The sequence below is a fragment of the Protopterus annectens genome, chromosome 15.part0, assembly GCF_019279795.1.
Source record: "Protopterus annectens isolate FY-2018-M chromosome 15.part0, PAN1.0, whole genome shotgun sequence".
Taxonomy (NCBI): domain Eukaryota; kingdom Metazoa; phylum Chordata; order Ceratodontiformes; family Protopteridae; genus Protopterus; species Protopterus annectens.
Window position 1 is genome coordinate 265,571,981 of NC_056749.1, and position 22,886 is coordinate 265,594,866.

At 41.7% G+C, this 22,886-nt stretch overlaps 1 protein-coding gene across 1 annotated transcript in view; it reads right to left on the reverse strand.

The window, feature by feature from the left end:
* Positions 1-22,886, reverse strand: part of TAF1 (TATA-box binding protein associated factor 1) — a 2,792,652-nt gene that overhangs the window by 1,507,840 nt on the left and 1,261,926 nt on the right. The window contains exon 19 of the mRNA XM_044057257.1: positions 22,290-22,420. Coding sequence (XP_043913192.1) covers positions 22,290-22,420 — 131 coding nt within the window. The remainder of the gene's footprint in view (positions 1-22,289; positions 22,421-22,886) is intronic.

The window sequence follows — 22,886 nt, forward strand, 5'->3', positions numbered from 1 at the left end:
TGTACACAACTGTACTATGTTCTTCATGTTTCACTGTTGCAGTAATCACATTTGGGTAGATTCCCAAAGCTAAGGATGGGGGGAGGAATTTAGATAGCATTAGGACCAGCTATAAGACCCTGCAAGACTGCAGTGGCAAAGCCAGTTCTGGATTAAGAGACAATAGGCAAATGGTAATGCTTGGTGAAAGTATGTACAGAACACCAGGTAGCAGCTTCTAGGATGTCCCTGGTACGGACACCTCTGAGAAAGGTTGAATGGGATCTGATCCCCTGTGGGATAGGTTTTCCATGGTGCTTACAGCAGAAATGAATGCAATGGCCGATCCATTTAGAAATGGTATGCTTTGAAATAGCCTTCCCCTCTACCCCTGCAGCAAATGCCACCAGCAGTTGTTCAGATTTCCTTTGAGGTTTAGTCCTGTCCAAGTAAAATCTAAGTTGTCTGTGCACATCTAAGGAGTGCAGTATCCGTTCCCCTTTCTTCTGTGGATTAGGTAAGAAGGTTGGTAAATGAATGGACTGATTAAGAGCCACACTGGATATCACCTTGGGCATGAAGGAAGGACTGGTTCTGAGGGACACCCTGTCCGCATGAAAGATGATGAAAGGCTCCACTGCCATAAGGGCCTGTAATTCAGATACCCTTCTTGCTGAAGTGATTGCTAAAAGGAAGGCTGTTTTCCAAGAAATGAATTTTAAATCTGCACTAGCAGATGGCTCGAAAGGAGAACAGTGAGTTTTTCCAATACAAAGTTAAGGTCCCAGGCTGGAGTTGGGGCTCTCCTCGGTGGTCTTAAATTTTTAGCCCCTCTGAGGAACTGCTTGAGCAGTGGATGAGAGAAGAGAGGTGGTTCTCTGTTATAATGAGCTGAAATGGCTGCGGCGTGAATTTTGATAGAGGAAAAAGAAAGGCCCTTGTGAAGCATCTCAGCTAAGTATTGTAAAATCTGAGGTAAGTTGGGTGCTGCTGTGCTCATCCCTTGAGACTGGTTCCAGGAACAGAATCTTTTCCATTTTTCAGCATAAGATTTTCTAGTACTACGCCTCCTTGCCTCTAAAATTATATCAATCACTGGTTTACTGAGGGATGGTAAAGGAGAGATTAGGTAATTAGCCAGGCTGCTAGGTTCAGGGTTTGAAGCTGAGGGTGCAGAATCTGGTTCTCCTGCTGAGACAACAGGGTAGGGGTCTGAAGCAGGTGCCAAGGGGCCATTAGTGACACACTGCACAAGACGGGGTACCACTGTTGGCATGTCTAGTGCAATCAATATCATCCTTAGTTTGTTCTGTTTGATCTTTAGTAGTACTTTGGAGAGGAGAGGCAAAGGAGGAAAGGCATAAACTGATAGGTTTTTCCAGGTGAAGGACAGAGCATCCACTTTCCAAGCTTGTTTGTGGGGAGTCCTTGTGCAAAATTTGTCCAATTGGTAGTTCGGGGGGGGGGGGGGCAAAAAGGTCTATATCTGGGCTCCCCATTTGTTTGTCAACATGTTGAAAATCTTTGGTTCCAGTTTCCACTTGTGTGGGTCCATGAGGTTTCTGCTTAGTCCATCTGCCAGTGTATTTAGTTTTCCTGACAGGAATTGAGCTTGTAGATGCACTTGGTAGCTCAAGGCTGTGTTCCACAATGCCATGGCTAGTCTGCAGAGGGCTAATAAAACCAAGTCTTTATTGAATTAGAACACAGAATAAACCAAGCACTTTCACTCGGTCAATACCGAGCTTCTTCAAGGTACAAAATGTTGTGCAATCAATTCACAGGTGTTAAATAGTAAAACAGCTGGTCACATGACCGTGTTAATTCAATCTAAGCATATCAAAACCACCCCTTATTTTCACTAACAGGTATAAAAAAGACAGTAATCGCACAACACAACCAATAATGCAATAAAATGCATATAGCTAAAAAATAATCAAAACACACTGCAACACAAATATTAATTATATTGATTAATATATCTATCCTTAAAGAAAATGCATGGTGCATCATAAACAAGCTCTTCAAAACAAAGAACTGTTATAAAAACATTAAAAAACATATAAAAAACTAGTACTGAACAATGATAAAAACTTACAAGTCTCTATCAAAATTTAAAAATGTTCATGTTAACCTACACTTTACAATCGGGCCATTCTTAACCTTAAAACACTACTGATGTTAATGTTTTAAATGAAGTTTAAGTTATGAGGTATTTGCTTTCCACAAGACATGCAGTTATTTACTTTTAATGACCTCAGTTTAGAGCAAGAAAAGGTTTCTCCAATGGGGTACTCAGTTTTTATAGTTGAAGACTTCTGTTCTGAAACTCGAAAACAAAATTTCAGGAGTCGATCGACCGGCACTTGAGAACTGCTTGTGCTTCGGGCACCGCATGCAAGAAAGACTGATGTAATGGTGTCGGCTGCATGTTTTATACCCCTGACTACCTGACATCACAGAAGAAGAGACAGCAACCAACGCAGGTCCCAAGACTTTGTTAATCAGGCTGACTGAGGGCTACTGCAAGCAAGTAGATAACCCAAATGTGATGACTGCAACAGTGAAACACAAAGAACATCCAAACCTGTCGAGGCCAGAAGGGGGCAATGAGGATTATTCAGTTTTCCATCCTTTTGGCATTCTTCAGGAACTGTGAAATGAAAGGAATAGGGGAAAGGTATAAAGCAGACCGGGAGGCCAATCGTGGAGAAGTGTGTCTCTGGGTGACTCCTCCTGAGGGGGGATTAGGGCACAGTAACTTCTGCACTTTGCTGTTCAGAGGAGAAGAAAAGTGATCACAGCAAGGTTGGCCCCAGTGGTGGAAAATGTTGTTTGCCACTGCTGGATTGAATGACCACTCGTGAGGCAAGAGAATAGTTCTGCTCAGTTTGTCCACTATCATGTTGGAGCTCCCTGGAATGTGTGTTGCTGTGAGAAAGAGTTGGAAGAAATTGCCCAATGCCAGGCACTACCAGGCTATAACTCATAACACACTTTTTGGCCATGTAACCTGGATTGCAACACCAAAGGCAGAGGTGTGTCCATATTCATTAAGGATATCCACACCTCCAGGCTAGTTGCTCAGCATAATGCAGCCAAGGTTATCCAAGTGTAACTAACTCTGGGCAAAACTGCAATCCAAATTGTAGCTTGCTACAGATCACCCACCATGCCTCAGGATTCCCACTCCTCTTTTTTTGATATACTGGAAAATATTAGGGTTCAACCAAACACCCTAATAATGGGCGATTTCAACTACCCCACCATTAACTGGGAAAACTACTCATGTACCACCTCCTTTGCTCAACGCTTTCTGGAATTCATAAACTCCAATGCCTTGGATCAACTTATCCACACCCCCACCAGGGGCAACAATATCCTAGATCTAGTCATTACCACACCTGAAGTCAATGCCTCACTGGTCCGATCAGACCATAAGCTAATTACCCTAGATATCCACATCCTGTCCCCACCCCTCATATTAAGGAAACCATGGTAAAAAATTTCTCCAAAGCCAACTTCATGCTTCTTAAGACAGAAGTGGTGAACTTCATGACACCCATGCAGATGTACAATACAGTTACGACTACTGAATCCTGCACAATTGCACTTTATACGCACTTACATGAGTGCATGGATCATGCTATCCCAAACAGAACCAAGACGCTGTCCTCCAAAAAAAGGAAGCCAATCTGGTGGTCCCCTGCCATAAACAAACTGTACAACAGAAGGAAGAAACTGTTGCAAAAGAGAGTAAAATCCCATGAGTGGAGGAGCTCCCTGGTCAGCCTCAGTAAGAAGCTGCGATCCCTGATAAAATCCTCCAAAGCAAGTTACGAAAACAAAATTGCCACTGATTCTAAAGACAACCACAAAGCATTCTATAGCTATGTCAAGAATCTCAATGGCAACACTCAGATCAGCTCTGAGTTACAGCACAATGGCACTAAATATACAGACCCAACTGATATTGCCAACATCCTGGCAGATAGGTTCAGTGCTAACTTTACTCCCCTCTCACCCCCTAAAGAGCCCATCTCTATACCGGAAGAATGCAAAGTTCCTGTAATCGCGGCTGCACAGCTAAAAACCACACTCTCCAAAGCCAAGAACACAGCACCCATGGGACCAGACCACATCCCAGGCTGCGTTCTACACAAACTACAGAATGAACTGGCACCCCACCTAAGTACCATGTTCAATCATAGCCTCACCTCAGGCTTTGTGCCTGCCGAATGGCACACAGCGATGGTTATCCCACTCCACAAGGGGAGAGCCGCCATGGACCCCGGGAACTACCGCCCAATAGGCTGATGAGCCAGGTCTGCAAGGCCATGGAACGTATCATCATGGAACTTATAAACAAAGACATTGGTAATCTCCAAACTCTGGACCCCACCAAGTTTGGGTTTGTAAAAGGCAGATCATGTCTCCTAAACCTGATAGGACTTCTTTGAAGCAGTCACCAAAGCCGTAGACAAGGGTAAGGTGGTTCACACAGCCTATCTAGATCTTGCAAGGCTTTCAACACCATCCCCCACTCTGGAATTATAGATAAACTCACTAAAGTATGTATAAATCCCTATGTCACAAGATGGGTTGCCAACTGGCTCACTGACAGAACCCACACTGTGAAAGTAGCAGACTCCAAATCCAACTTCAGACCAGTGAAAAGTGGAGTACCACAGGGTTCAGTCCTGGGTCCTCTCCTGTTTGGTATCTACTTCTCTGAAGTACAGGCTAACACAGAAGGTCTTTGGCTAACGAAGTTCACAAATGACTTCAAACTAGGAGCCATAATTGAAACTTCTAACAATGTGGACATCCTACAAAAGGGCCTCACTGAGACAGATGCCTGGTGTCAAAGACATGGCCTCAAACTCAATGCCAAAAAGTGCATAGTCATCGCCTTTGGTAAAAACTCTGTACCCATGAACTACAACTTAAGTAGTAGTATACTTAACACTGAAAGTGTGATAAGAGACCTTGGGACACAAGTGGACAGTAGTCTCTCCTTTGATAATCACATTGCCACAGTAGTCAGGAAATCCTTCTACGTGGCACACATCATCACAAAAGGTTTCTCATCCAGGAAAAAAAGAGGTCATTGTTCCCCTCTACTCATCACTCATTAGACCCATTATAGAGTACAACGCCCCTTTTGGTATGTACCTCACAAGACATCTACAACAACTGGAAAGGCCGCAGAATTACCTCACAAAGAGGATTACCGGCCTCAAACAGATGCCCTACGCAGACTGTCTTAAAAAACTCCAGCTTTACTCCATCGCATATCACCTACTCAGAGGTGATCTCTGCTTAACATACAAAGCTATGTCAAACCTAGAGCTGTTGGACGTGCTCCACTTAAAGAAGTCCCAATCCCTCCGAGCTACACGCTCTAGGGACCTAAACCTTGTCACCACAATAAACAGAACATGCAGGAGGGAGAGATTCCTGTCCCACAGACTTTCCATACTCTGGAATAAACTACCTATCTATATCAAACAAAGCTCCTCATTAGCACTCTTCAAGAAAATTCTTGATGATTGGATGGGAAATAGTAAATTCACCCTGGGGATCACCTCTGTGGTTCTGCTCAACAGTGGCACAGGAAAATAATTTTCTTGGGTGGCAAAAGCCAGGGTACCTTTTTGGTTGAACTTGTATAGGCCCCAGGGTCGATAGCCTAGTACCTACCTATGAACCTATGATCCAAACTCTGAGTGCTTATCGACACAATGGGTAAGATTTGGTTCCCCCTTGTTTATGTGCCAAACTACTGACATGTTGTCCGTCTGAATCACTACTGTTCCTAAAGGGAGGACATCCTGGAATGCTTACAATGCTAACAGCACTGCCCTCATCACTAGTACACGGATGTGCAACTTGGCCTCCAGTTGGGACCATGTAGCTTGGACTGTCTTTTCCCAGATAATACCCCCCCTCCCCACCCTGTCTGGGAAACATCCGTGATCACTATGGGTTGGGGGAGAATGAACGGACACCTGAAGAGAATCTGATTTGATTGTAGCCATCACATCAGGTCATGCAGCGATCGGTAATGAAAATTGGCTGTGACATTGGTTGGTGTATGAGAGACCATTGGGACGCTAATAGCTACTGCAATATCTGCATGTGGTACCTCACCATGAGAACTAGGGTGATTGCTGCTGCCATGGAACCTAAGATTTGAAGTTCGCTGGGACTTTGTTGCTGCACAGTAACTAACTGACCTGGGATCTTATACACTGCAGCCTTTCCAGAGGTAGAGATGCAATTCCTGAGACAGTGTCTAAGTGAGCTCCAATGAAGTCCAGATGTTGAGTGGGTTAAAGTGTGGACTTTTCCAAATTTATAGTTATTCCTAGAGATGAAGAGAGATGTATGGTATAATCTCTTGCCAATTCTATCTGATGCCTGGTAGTAGCGGTGAGGAGACAGTCATCAGGATATGGAAATACTCAAAACCCTTGCAGTCATAGATGAGCTGCTATCACTGCCATGCATTTGGTAAACACCCTGGGGGCTGTGGTGAATCCTAAGGGCAGTGTTGTGAATTGGAAATGACTGACTTCCAGCTGGAAGTGCAAAAACCTCCTGGAGCTCTTTTCCATTTTTATGTGGTAATAATCATCTTGGAGGTCTATAGAGCACATCCACTTGTCTTTTTCCAAGAATGGAAGTACTGAGTGAACCATGACTATCCAGAATTTGATTTGTTTAACTGCATTGTTGAATTGGCTGAGATCCAAGATAGGTCTCCATTCCCCTGTTTCCTTGAGCAGTGAAAAGAATCTTGAGTAAAATCAGGATCCTTTCTGGTCTAATGGGACTTTTTGGATGACTCTTTTGTTTAGCAGTCTTTGAATTTCTAGAACTGCTGCTTCCCTGAGACTGGGTGGCACGTCTGGAAGTTTTATCTAGGGTTTGGGAGGTTGTGATAGGGGAATTTCCTAACCTCTGGATATAATTCCCTGCACCCATTTGTTCATTGTTAACATTTGCCAGGCAGACTGGTGCAGAGAAAGACATCTCCCAACTGCCTCCTGAGGCTGGCAATTGAGCACCCATTCAGGGGTGCTGGTAGGAAGCTCCAGAGAAGGTCTCTCTGGATCACTGATTTTGAAGTCCATTTCTGCCTCTAGGGAGGCATCTTCTATTGCCTCCCCCTCTACCCCAGGAGAAGTCCTTGCCTTGTGAATCCTGCAAAGTCCCTCTGGATGTTTTAAACCATAGTCTCCCACTCCTCTGGTTCCTGTAGTACGGTCTCTGAGGAGTGGAGAAACATATGCCAACAGTAGAAAGGGTCTTACCATCCTTTTCTTATCTGGCTAGGGTATCCTTTACCTTGGGACCAAAAAGGGACGATCCGTTAAATGGTGCACTGATGAATGACGCTTTAAATAACTCTGCAAAGTCCCACAAGCACATCCAGGAATGCTTTCTCATGACTATGCCTGAACCTGCTGCCCTAGTCATCCCTTCAGCTGGATGGGCAATGAGTCTGATGGATGAGTTAGAAATTGCTTCTAGGGTTGCAAGCTGAGAAGTAACTTTATCTCGTACCCCTTCAGCTACTGTTCCTTTGAGGGTATCCGAGAGCTCCTTGATCAGATCCCTCTGTAGTTTTGTAAAGTGCACCATATAATTCAAGGACCTTAGAGCAAAGTTCGTTGAAGCATAAAGGCTCTTCCCGAATCTATCCAAAGTCCTAGACTCCTTGTTAGGAGGATGGATAGTAGGACTTTCTTTGGCAAGCTCCTTTTTGGTGGCTGCTGCTACCACCATGGCGTCAACGGGAATACCTTTGGCTCGATGTGGTTCCTCTTTAGGGATTGATAATACTCGATCAGGTCTCTTAGGGATTTGCTCAATGGCATCCATTTAATGTGATTGTCAGCAGCTGGAGAGATCAAAGAAGTAGAGGGCTGAGCACGAAAAGCCTCCAGGTATACTGATTCCCCTGACAAAGGTTGGAAGGAGGACCAGCCACCCCTCTGTTTCAGGATTTCTAGGATGTCCCTGAAGGAAACATCATCAGGGGGTGACATAAGGGAACTTCCCCTTCACTGAAATCAGTATCTTCAGTGAAAGACTCTTCCGGGGAGTCTAAGTGCTTCCTCTTGCACTTTCTTTTCACAGGGACTTCCTCAGGGGGATGATCTAGGTAAGTATCCGAAGAAGAGACCACCAAGCTAGGTGTTCCCTGAAACTTTTGTGCCCTCTATCCTGGGGATGAGACTGATGGTAGCTCAGGTTGAAGGGATACCGAAATCTGTCCCAACAGGGATGGCACAGACTGTGAGTCTCCAATAGGCAATGCTCTCTCCATAATCCGGAAGGCTGCCCCCCCCCCCCCATAGAAGGGTGGGAGCCTGGAACTGAAACAGACTCCTTCAGAACTGGGGTCACACCCCACACCAAGGAAACTGCCTCCGGAATAGAAGTCTGGGTCGATGCTGCAAAGGCTGAAGCACTGACAGACAGATGGTTCTGAAGGAACCGAGAAGGTACCATGCATCTCAGACCCGACCTGAGAGTCTCGACCCTGGGAGGTCTCTGGTGCTAAAAGCTCAGAGCTACTCAAGGAGGTTCCTGGAACTAGAGACAAAGATGCTACCAGAACCGAGACGGTCGGAGTCGGGATCAAGGGCTCCAAAGGCTCAGCAAGAGTTGGAGGAGGAGGGTATGGGGGTGTCATAGGATGAATGATTCCAATGCTGGTGTGGCTCAGAACCAAGGACAATCCCCTCGCCACCAGTACCTGATCTACCAATCTCATGATGTCTGTCTCTGACAGACTCTTAGTAGATCGAACAGATGCAGTGGAAGTAGATTTAGGGTGTCTCACTTCCACAAAAGGAGCATCTTAAAAAGGGTCCACAGATGGGGAATAGGAGATTCTTGTGAGAGAAGGCAGCCCCAATTGATTTGGTACCGATGTATCAGTAGGTATCGAAGAAGAAGCTATAGGCTCCAAAGCCAATTTAGTAGTAGTAGTAATAGTCCATGCAGTCAAATTCTCTGATGCCTATGAACTCTTCTGTACTGAAGAAGGTTTAGCTATTTTCCTTGATGGTTCCGAGGACTTTAGAACCGAAGAAGGCCTTTTCTTTGAAGAAGATGAAGTACTAGCTTTGGCTTTGGACTCAGAAATGGCCTCTTCAAATCCAGTCTTAAGTAGCCCTTTTAAAATTAGCTTTTTTTCTTTAGTCAAAGTATGGGTTGAAAACCCATGACAAATTGCACAGTTTTCCTGTAAGTGTATCTTCCCAAGGCAGTACACACACTGGGCATTCCCGTATGAGTTGGGCATTTTGCCCTCACATTTTTCACACCTCTTAAATTCGGAGGTGCCCTTAGTAGAGGGCTTAGGAGGAGAAAGTTTTTCTCTTGCTGTTCCGCCATAATTGCCGGAAAGTGGTCACACTATGGAACAGAGTAAAGAAATACAAAAAAAAAAAAAAAAAATTACATATATATATATATATATATATATATATATATATATATATATATATATTTATTTATTTTTTTGTAAATTAGAAGATGAGAGAAAAATACCAGCAGTGGTATGAAAGAATACTTTCAAAGATATTTAAAAGGAGTAAAGGGAGTACCAAAATGGTACGGGACAGTCTACCAACAGTAGAAGAAGGACAAATAGTAAATTAGCTTCTATAAGAAAGGGAGGAGTGGGTAGAAGTACAAGAATTACAAATTGTTATAAAGGGAAATATTATGGAAGAAGGAAATGTAAAAACTAGGAAATACAAAAACTAAGCCAAGGCTCGAGAGAATGAATGAACGCATCTGGTCTACGAAGCAGCAAACGAGATCTGAGGTGATTTCTGAGAGGAGCATTATGGGTAGAGCCTAACTCGAGAGTTTAAAGTGCGCGAGGTAAAGTAAACGGCCATCTTGATTCCGAAGTTCGGAACCAAACCCACTATCAAGGATTGGGTGAAACTGACAACATCAGATCAATGGTTATCCAGAGAGAAGCAGAATGCACGATAATATCACTGTTATTGGTGGGTCTTGACTTAGAAAAAAGCATTCAGCAGAGTAAGCTGGGATTTTATGAGCAGGGTAATGAAAGAATTTGCATTTCCTGATACAATAATAAAGTTTATTAGAAGGATATATGAGGGATTGGAGGCAAAAAAAGTGGAAGGGTTCCCCTCTGACATCTCTCTGACAAGTTGTTTGAACGGAAGAACCAGGCAGGGGTGTCCCTTTTCTCCTTTTTATTTGTTTTATATTTAGAACCATTGGCAAAGAAGATCAGGGACACAGAAATTCAAAGATGTAATTGGCATGGTGCTCCAGAAAAGTTTGCTTTATTTACAGATATTATTTTGTACCTGATGGAACCAGAAAATGATATCTCAAGTGTTGTGGAAAGTACAGCTGTGTACCTACCATAAATATAGATGTTCGAGTGTATTCACTGTTGCAGTCATTACACTTGGGTTATCCTGCTGGCAGGCTACCCGCAGTCAGCCAGAGTTCCAAAGTCTAGGTCCGGCGTCGGTTGCTGTCGCCTCTTCCCTGACGTCAGTGCGCCAGGGGTATAAAAGATGCAACCGACGCCATTTTCTTCAGTTTTTCTCGTCTCAGATGTCAGGTGCCCCCAAATAGGAAGGCTGTAAAAAGGTATGCTAAAAGGCATGCATGTAGTAAAATAAACATTTCCTTCATCTACAAGAAAATACACCACATAGGTTGTATAGAATTGAGAAGTACAGTAAAGCCCCAGCATAGAAAAGGGGGAGGGTGGGTAACCTGGACTGCAACAGTGAATACACTCGAACATCTACATTTATGGTAGGTACACAACTGTACTATGTTCATCGTGTTTCACTGTTGCAGTCATTACACTTGGGTAGAATCCCAAAGCTGAGGTTGGGTGGCTGGTCCTAAATAGGGTTAGAAGAGGCTACCAGGCCCTGCAGAACTGCATTGGCAAAGCCTGCTCTGGATTTAGAGTAAAGAGGTAAGTGGTAGTGCTTGGTGAAAGTGTGCACTGAACTCCAGGTTGCAGCTTCTAAAATGTCTTTGGTTGGTACTCCTCTGAGAAAGGCTAGTGAAGTGGCTGCTGCTCTGGTAGAATGTGGCCTAATGCCCTTAGGCACTGATTTGCCATGTTGTGCACAGCAGAAGCGAATGCAGTGTCCTATCCATTTTGAAATTGTCTGCTTTGAGATGGGCTTTCCTTGTGATCCTGCAGCATAAGCTACAAAAAGTTGCTCAGTTTTTCTGAAAGCTTTTGTTTTGTCCAAGTAGAAACGTAGCTGCCTGTGTATGTCCAAAGCATGCAGAAGTCTCTCCCCCTTATTCTGGGGATTTGGACAGAAAGTTGGCAAATGAATGGTTTGGTTGAGAGCCACACTAGAAATCACCTTTGGCATAAATGTTGGGTTTGTCCTCAGTGAGACCCTGTCCTGACGAAAAATGATGAAAGGTTCCACTGCCATTAATGCCTATAACTCGGAGACTCTTCTTGCTGAAGTTATTGCTAGGAGCAGAGCAGTTTTCCATGATAAGAATTTTATATCAGCAGTGCTGGCTGGCTCAAAAGGAGGCAGAGTGACTTTTTCTAAAAGAAAATTGAGGTCCCAAGTAGGTATTGGTGCTCTTCTTGGGGGTCTTATATTTTTTGCCCCTCTGAGGTACTGTTTTAGTAGTGGATGTGAAAAAAATAGGCGGTTCCGTATTGTTATGAGCTGCAATGGCAGAGGCATGGATCTTAATAGATGAAAAGGATAGGCCTTTGTCCAGCATCTCAGTTAGGTATTGTAAAATCTGAGGAATATTCGGAACAAGTGGTTCGAGTCCTTGTGCCTGGTTCCAAGCACAGAATCTCTTCCATTTTTCTGCATAAGATTTCCTAGTGCTGGGCCTCCTGGCTTCTAAAATGACATCCATAACAGCTTTAGAGAAAGGTGTGGTCTGAGTGGCTATATTATCTGCCATGCAGCCAGATTTAAGGTTCTGAGATGACTGTGCAGAATCTGATTGTTTTGTGGAGTCAGAAGATGAGGAATTTGAGGTAAAGGCCAGGCTGGGCCTTGAGACAAGGTTTTTAGGATTGAGTACCAGTGCTGGCGTGGCCAGTCTGGGGAAATCAGGATCATTTTTGGCTTCTCTTGTCTGACTTTTAGGAGCACCTTGGGAAGAAGAGGCAGTGGAGGAAAGGCATAAACTGTCAGGGTTTTCCAGCTGAATGATAGAGCATCCACTTTCCATGCTTGTGGGTGATAAGTTCTTGTGCAGAATCTTTGCAGTTGTCAGTTGTGAGGGGAGGCAAAAAGATCTATGTCTGGGTGTCCCCATTTCCTTGTTATCATGCTGAAGACCTGTGGATTTAGTTTCCATTCGTGAGGATCCATGAGATTTCTGCTTAGTTCGTCTGCCAGTGTGTTTTTTGTTCCTTGCAGGAATTGTGCCTGCAGATATACGTGATAGGTCAAGGATGTATTCCACAAAGTCATGGCTTGCCTGCAGAGGGGGTAGGAATGCGTGCCCCCTTGCTTGTTTATGTACCACATAACTGTGGTATTGTCCGTCTTAAGTAATAGTTGTCCTGGATGTAGTAGATACTTGAAAGCTGTCAGAGCATTCTGTACAGCTAGCATCTCTTTTTGATTGATGTGAAGATGCATTTGTTCCTTGGGCCATGTGCCCTGAATACATTTTCCTGCCATGTGTGCCCCCCAGGCATAATCCGATGCATCCGTTGTTATTGTCTGCCTGGCTGTAGGTAAGGTGAAAGGCTGTCCCTTGTTGTGGTGACAGGCCTGGGACCACCATTGAAACTCCTGTTGAAGGCAAGGAATTAGAGTTATTATTGTTTCCAGGCTGTGACAATGTTGAGTCCAAACACTTTTTAGATACCATTGTAATTTCCTCATATGCAGTCTTGCATATGGAATTAGTAGAATGCAGGATGCCATGAAGCCCAGGGCCTGCAGAATTTTTCTTGCAGGGAGCTGGGTCTTTGTTGCCATCATTTGAAAGTAATGAGTCAGTTGCCTTTGCTTGTCTGGCATGAGATAAGCCATCTGGGCAGTTGTATTTAAGCTTGCATCCAGGAATATTATCTCTTGAGAGGGCACTAGTTTTGATTTCTTTTCATTTACTGTGTACCCTAGGCAAATTAGTAATCTTTTTACAAATGCCAGATGTTTTAGTAGAATGTCCTTGCTCTCTGCTTGAATAAGGCAGTCGTCCTAGTAGGGATATATTTGAATTCCTTTTTGTCTGCAAAAATGCAATTACTGGTGCCAGGCATTTTGTGAAGACCCTGGGCGCAGTAGATAAGCCAAAGGGCAGTGCAGAGAATTGGTAATGCATTGAGCCAGCTAGGAATCTGAGGAATCTTCTGCAAGATTGTCTGATTGGTACATGCAGGTATGCCTCCTTGATATCCAAAGTAACTAGCCAAGCCTTCTTGCCTAGCATGGGTAGAAGTTGCTGAAGTGTTAACATTTTCAATTTTGGAACATGCAGAAAAGTATTTAGGATTGACAAGTCCAGTATTGGTCTCCAGGCTTTGTCCTTCCTGGGTACCAGGAAAAGTCTTGAGTAAAATCCTTGTCCCTGTTCTTGATGTGGTCCTGTTTGAATAGCTCCCATATCCATGAGGGCAGCAACTTGTTTTTGTGCCTCTGCCCATTGGTTTTGTGACAGGTCCGGCATACCCTTTGATTTTGGAAGGGTGTGAAAGTGGAACCTGTAACCCTGAGAAACAATATTCAGTACCCATTTGTTCTGGGTGATTATGTGCCAATTTTGTGAGAAAAGTGCTAACTTTCCCCCTATGGGTGCTGCCAAAAGGTAAGTGCTTGGCATCTGTGGAGGGAAGTCATTGGGACTGTTTCCTATAAGGTCGTGATTTGTCTTCTCCTCCTTTGGGGGCTGAAGCATCCCATTGTTTAGGTCTGTAGGAGCCTTGGGGCTGAGATCTGCCTCTTGGGCATCTGTATCTGCCTCTTTGTGGCCTGTCTGACACTGGAAAGGACCAATTTTTGAAGGCCAGTTTCTGCTAAACCTAGGTGGTTGAACCTGTAAGAAATCCTTTACTGTATGCATTGATTTTGCGTTATCCTCCATTTTCTTTAACACTTCTTCTGCCTTAACACCAAACAAAGTATCATGCTGTAGTGGAGCATCCAATAATTTTACTTTAACATGTTCAGGTAAACTTTGTTCTTTTAACCAAGCATGACTTTGAATGACAGAGCCTGTAACTGCGGCTCTACAAGAAGCCTCCAATGAATCAAAACCACATTGCAGAGTATGCTTTCCCAACTGTCCAGCTGCATGCAGTAAATCCTGCATTTCCTTATTGTCAGGACTTTCTGAGTTTGTAAGCATTTTCTGTTTTAATAAAGACATGAGGTACTGTTTATATTTAGGCATGTGAAACTGGCAGTTTAAAGCCCTTACAGCCAAAGTAGCAGAAGTGTAAACTTTTTCCCCCATCTATCCAGAGCTCTAGAATCTCTGTCAGAGGGAACAGGATTTTTTGCAGTGGAAGCCTTAACCCCTTTGGGGCCCTGAGAAATAGTTTCTGGGTCAGCAGCAGGATTTTTGTAAAGAAATTTATGAAAGTCAGGGACCCTGTAGTACCTGTCTGGCTTGACTGGTGCAGGGGGTAAAGAATCAGGAGACAGACTGGATTCAGAGAAAACATCATCAACAATATCAAGCACAGGGGGGATAGCCAGGGGCCTGTGCTGAGGCAGTAAAAGAAAATCTCTGAGCCTTTTCTTGGATACAGAATAATCCTGGCTCTCCCAGTGGAAATGCTCCCTCATGGTGTGCAGGGTTTCCCAAAAAAAATAATCCTCAAGTGGAGAGGCTGAAGGTATAGATTCTTCTGCATCAGAGTCCTCACAGGGAGGGAGAAAGTATCCCTGATCAGAAGAGGAATCAGAGGAAATAGAAACCTGGTCAGAGGAATCATAGTCAGTGTCTTGCCTAGGCCTTTTATCAGGAGGGGGATGGGAACCCCTGATCAAAGTAATTAAATCTTCGGCCATTTTAATCATCTGTTTCTTTGGCATGGATGACTGTCCTGGAGAATGCTGTACTTGTTTTCTTGTCTTTAATGGTGATTTTGACTTTGCCTTGGCTGCTGCAGAGGACTTAATAGTAAGCGGTGAAGGTCTGAAAACACCCTAAGAAGCCGATGCCTGCACAGCAGCTCCAGACTCATCTGAGGGAATCGTTTCTGCAGGCCCAATACCTCGAGTTTCCAGAGGCCTAGGTGTCTCCACGTGGGAGTCGGATACGGCCTGTGGCTCTGAGGTAGCGGGTGTCAGGGGCTGCGAAAGCCCTCACTAAGAACCGGCGAACCAGTGACTGGCCTAGAAGAGGCTTCGTCGTCGGTTTTGGACCTCGGATGCCTGTCCTTTTCCTTGTCTTTGTGTTTTTTATGAATTCCGGTCGTCGGTTGTTCCGATGGCATTATATAGTTAAACCTCCGGCCAAAATAATGTGAAGCAAACTCAAACTGATGCTTAATAGTGCGTTTGTTGAATCTAGCACAAAACCGACAACTAGTGACGTCATGGTCAGGGCCTAGGCAAGGAACACAGTAAGACTGAAAGTCCTTATGAGGTATTTGCTTCCCACAAGAAATACAATTGTTAACTTTTACTGACATCGGTCTGAAGCAAGAAAAAGTTTCCCCAACAGGGTACTTAGCTTTATTGTAGACTTCGGTTCTGAAACTCGATTTCGAAAATCTCAGGAGTCGGCCGACCGGCACTTGCGAACTGCTTTTGCTTCGGGCACCGCGCGGCAAGAAAGACTGGAGAAAATGGCATCGGTTGCATCTTTTATACCCCTGGCGCACTGACGTCAGGGAAGAGGCGACAGCAACTGACTTTGGAACTCTGGCCGACTGCGGGTAATCTGCCAGCAGGATAACCCAAGTGTAATGACTGCAACACTGAAACAAGATGAACACCATTCTGATACAGTTCCTGTTTTTTTTTTTCAAGATACAAAATTAATGAAAATAAAACAAAGACTATAGCTATAGAGTAAGTACCTACACATAAATTGGTTCAGCAATACTTACATTTATGTGGACTTAATACAACAAAGTATTTAGTAGTATAAATTAAAAAAGATTTTGTTATGGCAGCTAACTGAGAAAATGGAAGCTCTTGCCTATGTTTATAAGTGGCAAGATACAAACAATAAAAATGTTTTTAGTCCCTTTAGTTTTATACACAGGTCAGGCATATTTTTATCAACCAGAGGAGGAATTCTGGACAATAATTAATAAAGACTTGAAAGATTTTATTTGGGAGAGGAAGAGGACAAGAGTAGAGAGGGATAAGTTGATCCTCCCAACACAACAGTGAGCGTTAGTACTACCTAATTTGAAGGGATATTTGACAGCTACATAGCTATTGCTCTTTACATAATACAAGCAGAAGGCTACAATTCAAATGGGAAAAGCCGACGATGAAACAGAGGGCATAATTCAGGAAATAAAGAAAGAATGGGATTTTGGATGCAGATCCTTAAGGAGAATAACCATAGTCATACAGAATATTATATTCATAAAGTATCAGAAAGTACAGTAAAACTAAGTTAACACAGGAATGCAAAAAGCAGATTCTGCTGATAGTGATAACTGCAATTAGGAGTAAGAATAGGCAAGAGGAGGCTAGAATTTAGTGCAGAAAGCTGGAAAAAGAACCAGTGCATTGGGAACAAATAATTAGAGAGAAAAAGGTAACAGAATGGGTAGAAGACAAGAAGACATTTAGATTGCAGGCTAGAGAGATTGCCTTCTCTATCAATGATTTTATTACAGTATAGACAAAAGAGAAAGGGATTGGGAATCCTAAATGAAAGATCTGCACTAGCTGAGTTTTTAACTGAATCTAAAACAGAAGCTGGGATACAGGGTCTGAATTGCCTTGACATAATAAGGCCTTGTTAAGTTTACATTCTGGTGGCTGCCAAAAAAGCAATTACTAAAACATGGAAATCAAAATCCAAAGCAACTATACTTGAAGTAGTGGATACTGTATCAGCTGTAAAAGGAAGCAGTGAGATATTTAAAAAGTGGTAGGAGTAAATTACATTGAAAAAATGGAAATTGTAGGGAAAATGCATGCAGAAAAATGTTTTGTAAGAGGAATGAGGTTTAACAGAGGGCAGGAATTGAACAATATGGTGTATAATATTTGTAAATCTGAACTTGTTAATATGGTTTGATTACTTTTATATAAATTTACATTTGCTTATGTCACAGGTGATAACTTTAATAAAGGTGTTTAAAAGGAAAAAAAAATACCACAAAGAAGGGTAGCCACAAAGATAGACCTAGACCTTGAAATCACATTCAGCATACAGTGTCTTGGAGACATAAGTAGTGAAGCCCAAATTTGCAGCCACACAGATAGCAACTGAAAAAAGTAATGGCTATAGCTTTAACATTTTTTTTTAAATGAGGTGCTTTTGCCACCTTGCCTCAATGACCACGAGGCACCCTTCTTCTCCACCTGCTTCACACAGCTCATTTCCCCCAGAAGGACAAGGTCATACAACCCATTAGTTCCTCCCTGAGATAAGAGTGAGGATTGAGGTTTTTGTTCTTTGGGTTCCTAACTGCACTATCTATCCTAATACCACAATAAGGTTTGGTAAGTGCTTCTGTGGGCGATGTAAACTCTCAAAACTGCCCTGGCTCCTTGAGGCTAGTGTTCTAGCATGATATTTGATATCCAATAGGGATTCTACCCTTGGAATGTCTTTATTAATCTAAATACTTCTAATGTAAGACATTTAACAAGCTATTACCAAGACTGAAATAATTAGTCCTAGAACTGGTTTTATATCTTTGAATGTGTTACTTGTTTTCTTAATGAAGATTACTGTTTACTCAGCTTCTTATATCATCTTATATATTTTTTTAATCTAGTTCTAAACCTTCTGCTGAGCCAGAAAATTGTTCACTGCTCTACCATGGTCAAAAAATAAATGATCAACCAGACATGAATCCCCACCAACTCCAAAAGGATTTTGAGCTGCTGTTCAGACTGCCTGCAACAGCTACAGCTGAAATGAATATGCTTTACATTTAGTTTTATCTTGTTGTATTCTCATAGGAAAAAAAAACACTGCATTCTGAAAGCCAACTGGACAGGGTGACCTTGGAGACTTTCTGTCCCAATCTGGTAGGTGCAAATCAGAAGAGCTGATCGTCTTTTCAAATGTCTATTTCTATTCCAGGTGGAAAGGACAGTTGTCAATGAATGGCCTAAGTAAGGCTTTCATTATGGCAGCTAAGAATGCCTGTTAATTGTCCAGATTTTTGCCTCATATTTTCAGTTTGTTTCTCATTAAATTTGTAATTTTCTGACAAATCACGGAGGACTGAAGTCACTAAATAATGACTTACATTTGAGTTTCAGTCTTCATATCCTTCAGAATAACTGTGCCAACACAAATCCCGTTATTCTAGCAACTTTATAAGTTTACAGATTTAAAATATGTCCCAATTTTCGGGCCTTTGTCCCCCTATTATTTTAGGCTTTTCCAAATTTCTCGCATTAAGAGGTTGAGAGATATGTAGCAAAGTATATTTGGGAAGAGACTGAATAAAAGAGAATATCAAAACTGAGAAACTGGAAGTTCTTGTTTATGAATAAGGATAGTAAGATACAAGCTATGAAAATATTTTTTGCCCCTTTAATTTTACACATGGGTCATACATATTTTTATTAACCCGAGGAGAACCTGTGGACTATAATTAATAAAGATTTGAAGGAATTTATATTGGAAAGGAAGGGAGGAGTTAAGTGGGATAATCTAAAACTTCCAAAAAAACAAGGTGGTTTAGGATTACCTGATTTGAAGGGATATTTTAGAGCTACACAGTTAAGACTGTTATACATAACACAAGCAGAAAGTATAGTAAAAACTAAGCCGGAAGGAGATTTTGCCAACAGAGATAACTGCAAGCAGGGGTACAGAAAACAGGCAAGAGGGGCTGAACTTTACTGAAAAAATGGCAAAGAAACTAAGATAATGGGAGCAAATAACTAGAGTGGGAAAGGTAGTGGGATGAGGCCAAGAAGGTGTGGACTGCATGCTAGAGGCTGCCTTCCCTACCAGGAATTTACATCAGAGTATAGCTTGGATAATGGGATAGGGGAATCTTAAGTGAAAGACCTGCTCTGGTAAAGTTTTCAGTTGCATCTACAATGGGGTTTGCCTGAAATTAGTCAATATTCATCAGTGCACTATTCCAGTAAACAAATATAAATAAATAAATAAATACATAAATAAACAGAAGCTACTGTCAAAAAAGGGATAATTAGTAATGCATATAAAATTCTGGATGCTAACTATAATAATCAATCAGAAGAGGTTAAAAATACTGGAAAGGGAAACTGAAAAAGCCATTTACAAGAGAACAATGGAAGGATGTATGTATGTCTCCAAAGTATGCAACAAAGGCCAGAAGGTTTAGGATCTTTGCTTGGAAATGTTTGCATTGGTATTTTTATACCCCAGCCAGACTACAGAGAATTCTGCCTCAGGTGAACAGCAAACACTGGAGGTGTGAGAGGGAATCAAAAGTTAACAGGAAACATGATTGGGAGTAAAATGAGTTGGCAGATTTTAAAAATTCCCTACAGAGTACTCTGTAAAAAAAATAATGGGTGAGCAAATAATTAGCTGTAACTAAGGAAACCAATTTTTTTGAACTGGGACACAAACTGAATTGCCTGCACATGGTAAGACCTTATTAAATTTATTTCTGTTGGCTATCAACAAAGCAATTATGAGAAAATGGAAATAAAGTCCAAACCAACTGTACTTGAAGTATCAAACATTATAAAAGAACTAAATGAACTGGAAGAGGAATTTATGGAAAAGGGAAGGAGCAAATTACACAGAAATAAATGGAAATTGTGGGAACAATACATGCAGAATAATGTTCAGGAGAAGACCATAGGTTTAAGAGTAAGCAGGAATTCAGCAAGTTATGTAATGTTGGACTGATGAAAGTTACAAGGAAAAGATATCTGAATGTATGCAAATGGAAACAAATGAGAATATAGTTCGTTTTTTCTGATAATGTATGTTTGCCTGTTTAAGTCATACTTAAATAAAGGTGTTAAAAAAAAGGATAAGCCATCACAATGGGCTCTGGTGAAAGATGCCTTAAAGTTATCCAAAAAAATTAGAATGTCTGAGCTAGGCATGAGAATGTCAATGCAGGACTATGTTGTGCATGGCACAACAGCAACTGCATTATGTGGCAAACTCATGGAAAGGTTACTCAGCATATCAAGACTTTTCTCAACCAAGTCAACTGAAAGCAAGTTGTGTATTAGGAAGTTAAAAACCCTTTTAAAGAAAGTATCTGATGGATATAAATACTTACCAAAGAGCCCAATGCCAGAGATTCTTTATTGTGAAGATGGAGTACTAGCCTCTCTCCTGAGGTTTCATTCTTCAGGGAGGCAGCCACTATGATGGAGTCAACTAATAGCACTCTACAATATTCATGTTCCTTGGGAAACTATAGGGTTTTGTTCTGCCTGATGATAGCTGAAAGCTCAACTCACTGAGGGTAAACAAGTAACCTGTGATTTGTCAAGAACAAAAGGCCACCACTATAGCAAACTGCAGATGGTGATTTTTGACTGCTGTTTACCCTCTATCTCCCTCACCTTTTCCCATCAGTCTCCCAACAGTCCAGGATTGTTTGCAGGAACCTTCCTACTAGTCCCTGTCTTGGGCATAATAGAAAGAGCTGATGGAACCTTTTTTTTTTTTTTTCCACCTCACGTCTTGCAGGTAACAAGGCTGAATTACTGGCATCTACATTTACACCAATGTTTCAAATCATGGTCCTCCCCCAGGCAATACAGACGGCATTGTTATAAATCCAGGCTTGTGGGCTGACAGCAAGACACACTGAAATTTTACATTGTTTTACTCACTAAATGTGTGAAGTATGCTGGATGACCATCAAGACTGGATCTGAACAAATCTAAGAACAAAAACATCACTGTATCCAACCAAGGAAAGAAACAAAATGTAAACAGCTCGGGCAGTCCAATGGAAATAATGCAAACCAATTAAGAGGCCACCGCAGAGACTGAAATTAGCACTTTCATCCTAACATTTACTCAACTAGGAACTTCATCAGAAAACATCCCCTTAGAATTGAATTAACTTTTAAAAACACAAATGAACCCGCCAAAATCAACACCCAATCAGATCACTCAGTTAGTCTTACATCTTCCCGTATTGACAATAAATTGGTTTAAAGCTAAATTTCACACTAAAACATTAAAATAAATCAATATATTGAATAACAGATTAAAAACATTAACTATCATTCAAACAGTTTGATATCTTAATAAACACTTACTATTAATAGTTTTGTTGAAACCAGGAGACCTATTGGTCCTTAATTTAACTTGCCATTTCAGTTCTCTAGTCTCTAAAAAATTATTACATCCATTGGTAAACCAAAAAGTGTCAACCTGTTCTGTAACAAAAAATTGAAATTTTCTAAAGTCCACACATTCCATTACAGAGAGCATTATTAACATCTTTTTTCTGTATAACGTAACAATGCTTTCCAATTCTAAATCTAAGTTCTCTAATATTCCTTCCCTACATAAAAATGTGCACAAGAAGAACAGCTCCCCAAATAAACTATATTAGCACTGTGATAAATGGATCTGAACAACTCTATTGTCAGGAAAGAAATGAGCAGCACCAGGGCTGAGTGTACCATCTCTGCATATGACATCACGATTTTTGTCAATCACAGAGTCCACACCTTTCAGCAGACAGCAGAAAATTCATTACTAGGCAAAACTGGGGATTATCAGAAAAGGAAATACCAACAGATATGCACAACAGAAAAGCCCAAGAACTTATCTCTGGTTTTCAATTAAAACCTTTAGAAAGTTTTATGTTCATGTTTTTATATCAGACTGTTTCCAGATAACGCCATTAAGACAGTACAACAAAATATGTCTGTTTTCGGGATATCAGAATATGTACTACTTACTGTGAATATGCAACTGTAACCCACAAGAAGTAATGGCCACTAATCAGCATAAAAGCTGTACTTCTGACCACTGTGCTTGATAAACTGTTGCTCTCAAAAGAAGGTACAAGTCATTAGGATTTTTATCCAAGTTCATCAATTACCTAGTGTGTTAGGTCATGACATATAAATTCCACCTTCCCTGCATCTCTGCAAACTATGGCTCATTTTCATATTTATAATGTACCTTTAGTCGCTGCTCTGCTGCCAGCATACTGTAATAGGCACAGCACTGCTCTGGGGAGACCATAGCTCGAATTTCCTCTTCTGTTGGCAGCCGGAAATCATTTTTCAGTACCCACCAGTTCGAGTCCATTCCTGTAATGATAAACATACACACGGCACTGAGATGTCTTCAGGTCAGCCCAAAACCAGGAAAACACAGTTTTTAGTAAAGTTGCTATAAAGTGTTAGTCAACACAAGTAAGCCTGTAGAGTTACTACAAACAACGTACATAGAATGTAAACAGCTTTTATTCTTAAACAAAGCTTTTCAATAGTAAACAGTTAAAATAAAAATAAAAAACCTTTTGCAATCTGTAAGCAAAAAGACTAATATTTCTTACTTTTTATGTTTACCTTATGGTCAAATATATCTGCTACACCAGTGGTTTCCAAACTTTTTCGATTCTCGGCTCCCTTGCTGAATCCAGGTTTTGCCAACCCCACGGCGCTCATAAAGTGCATATTTCATTTATTTATTTATTTGCCTGATTGGACTATGAGACCAGGGGAGAAAAGCTCAAAAGTACAATAAAAAGACAATTACCAAAAAAAAGTGTTC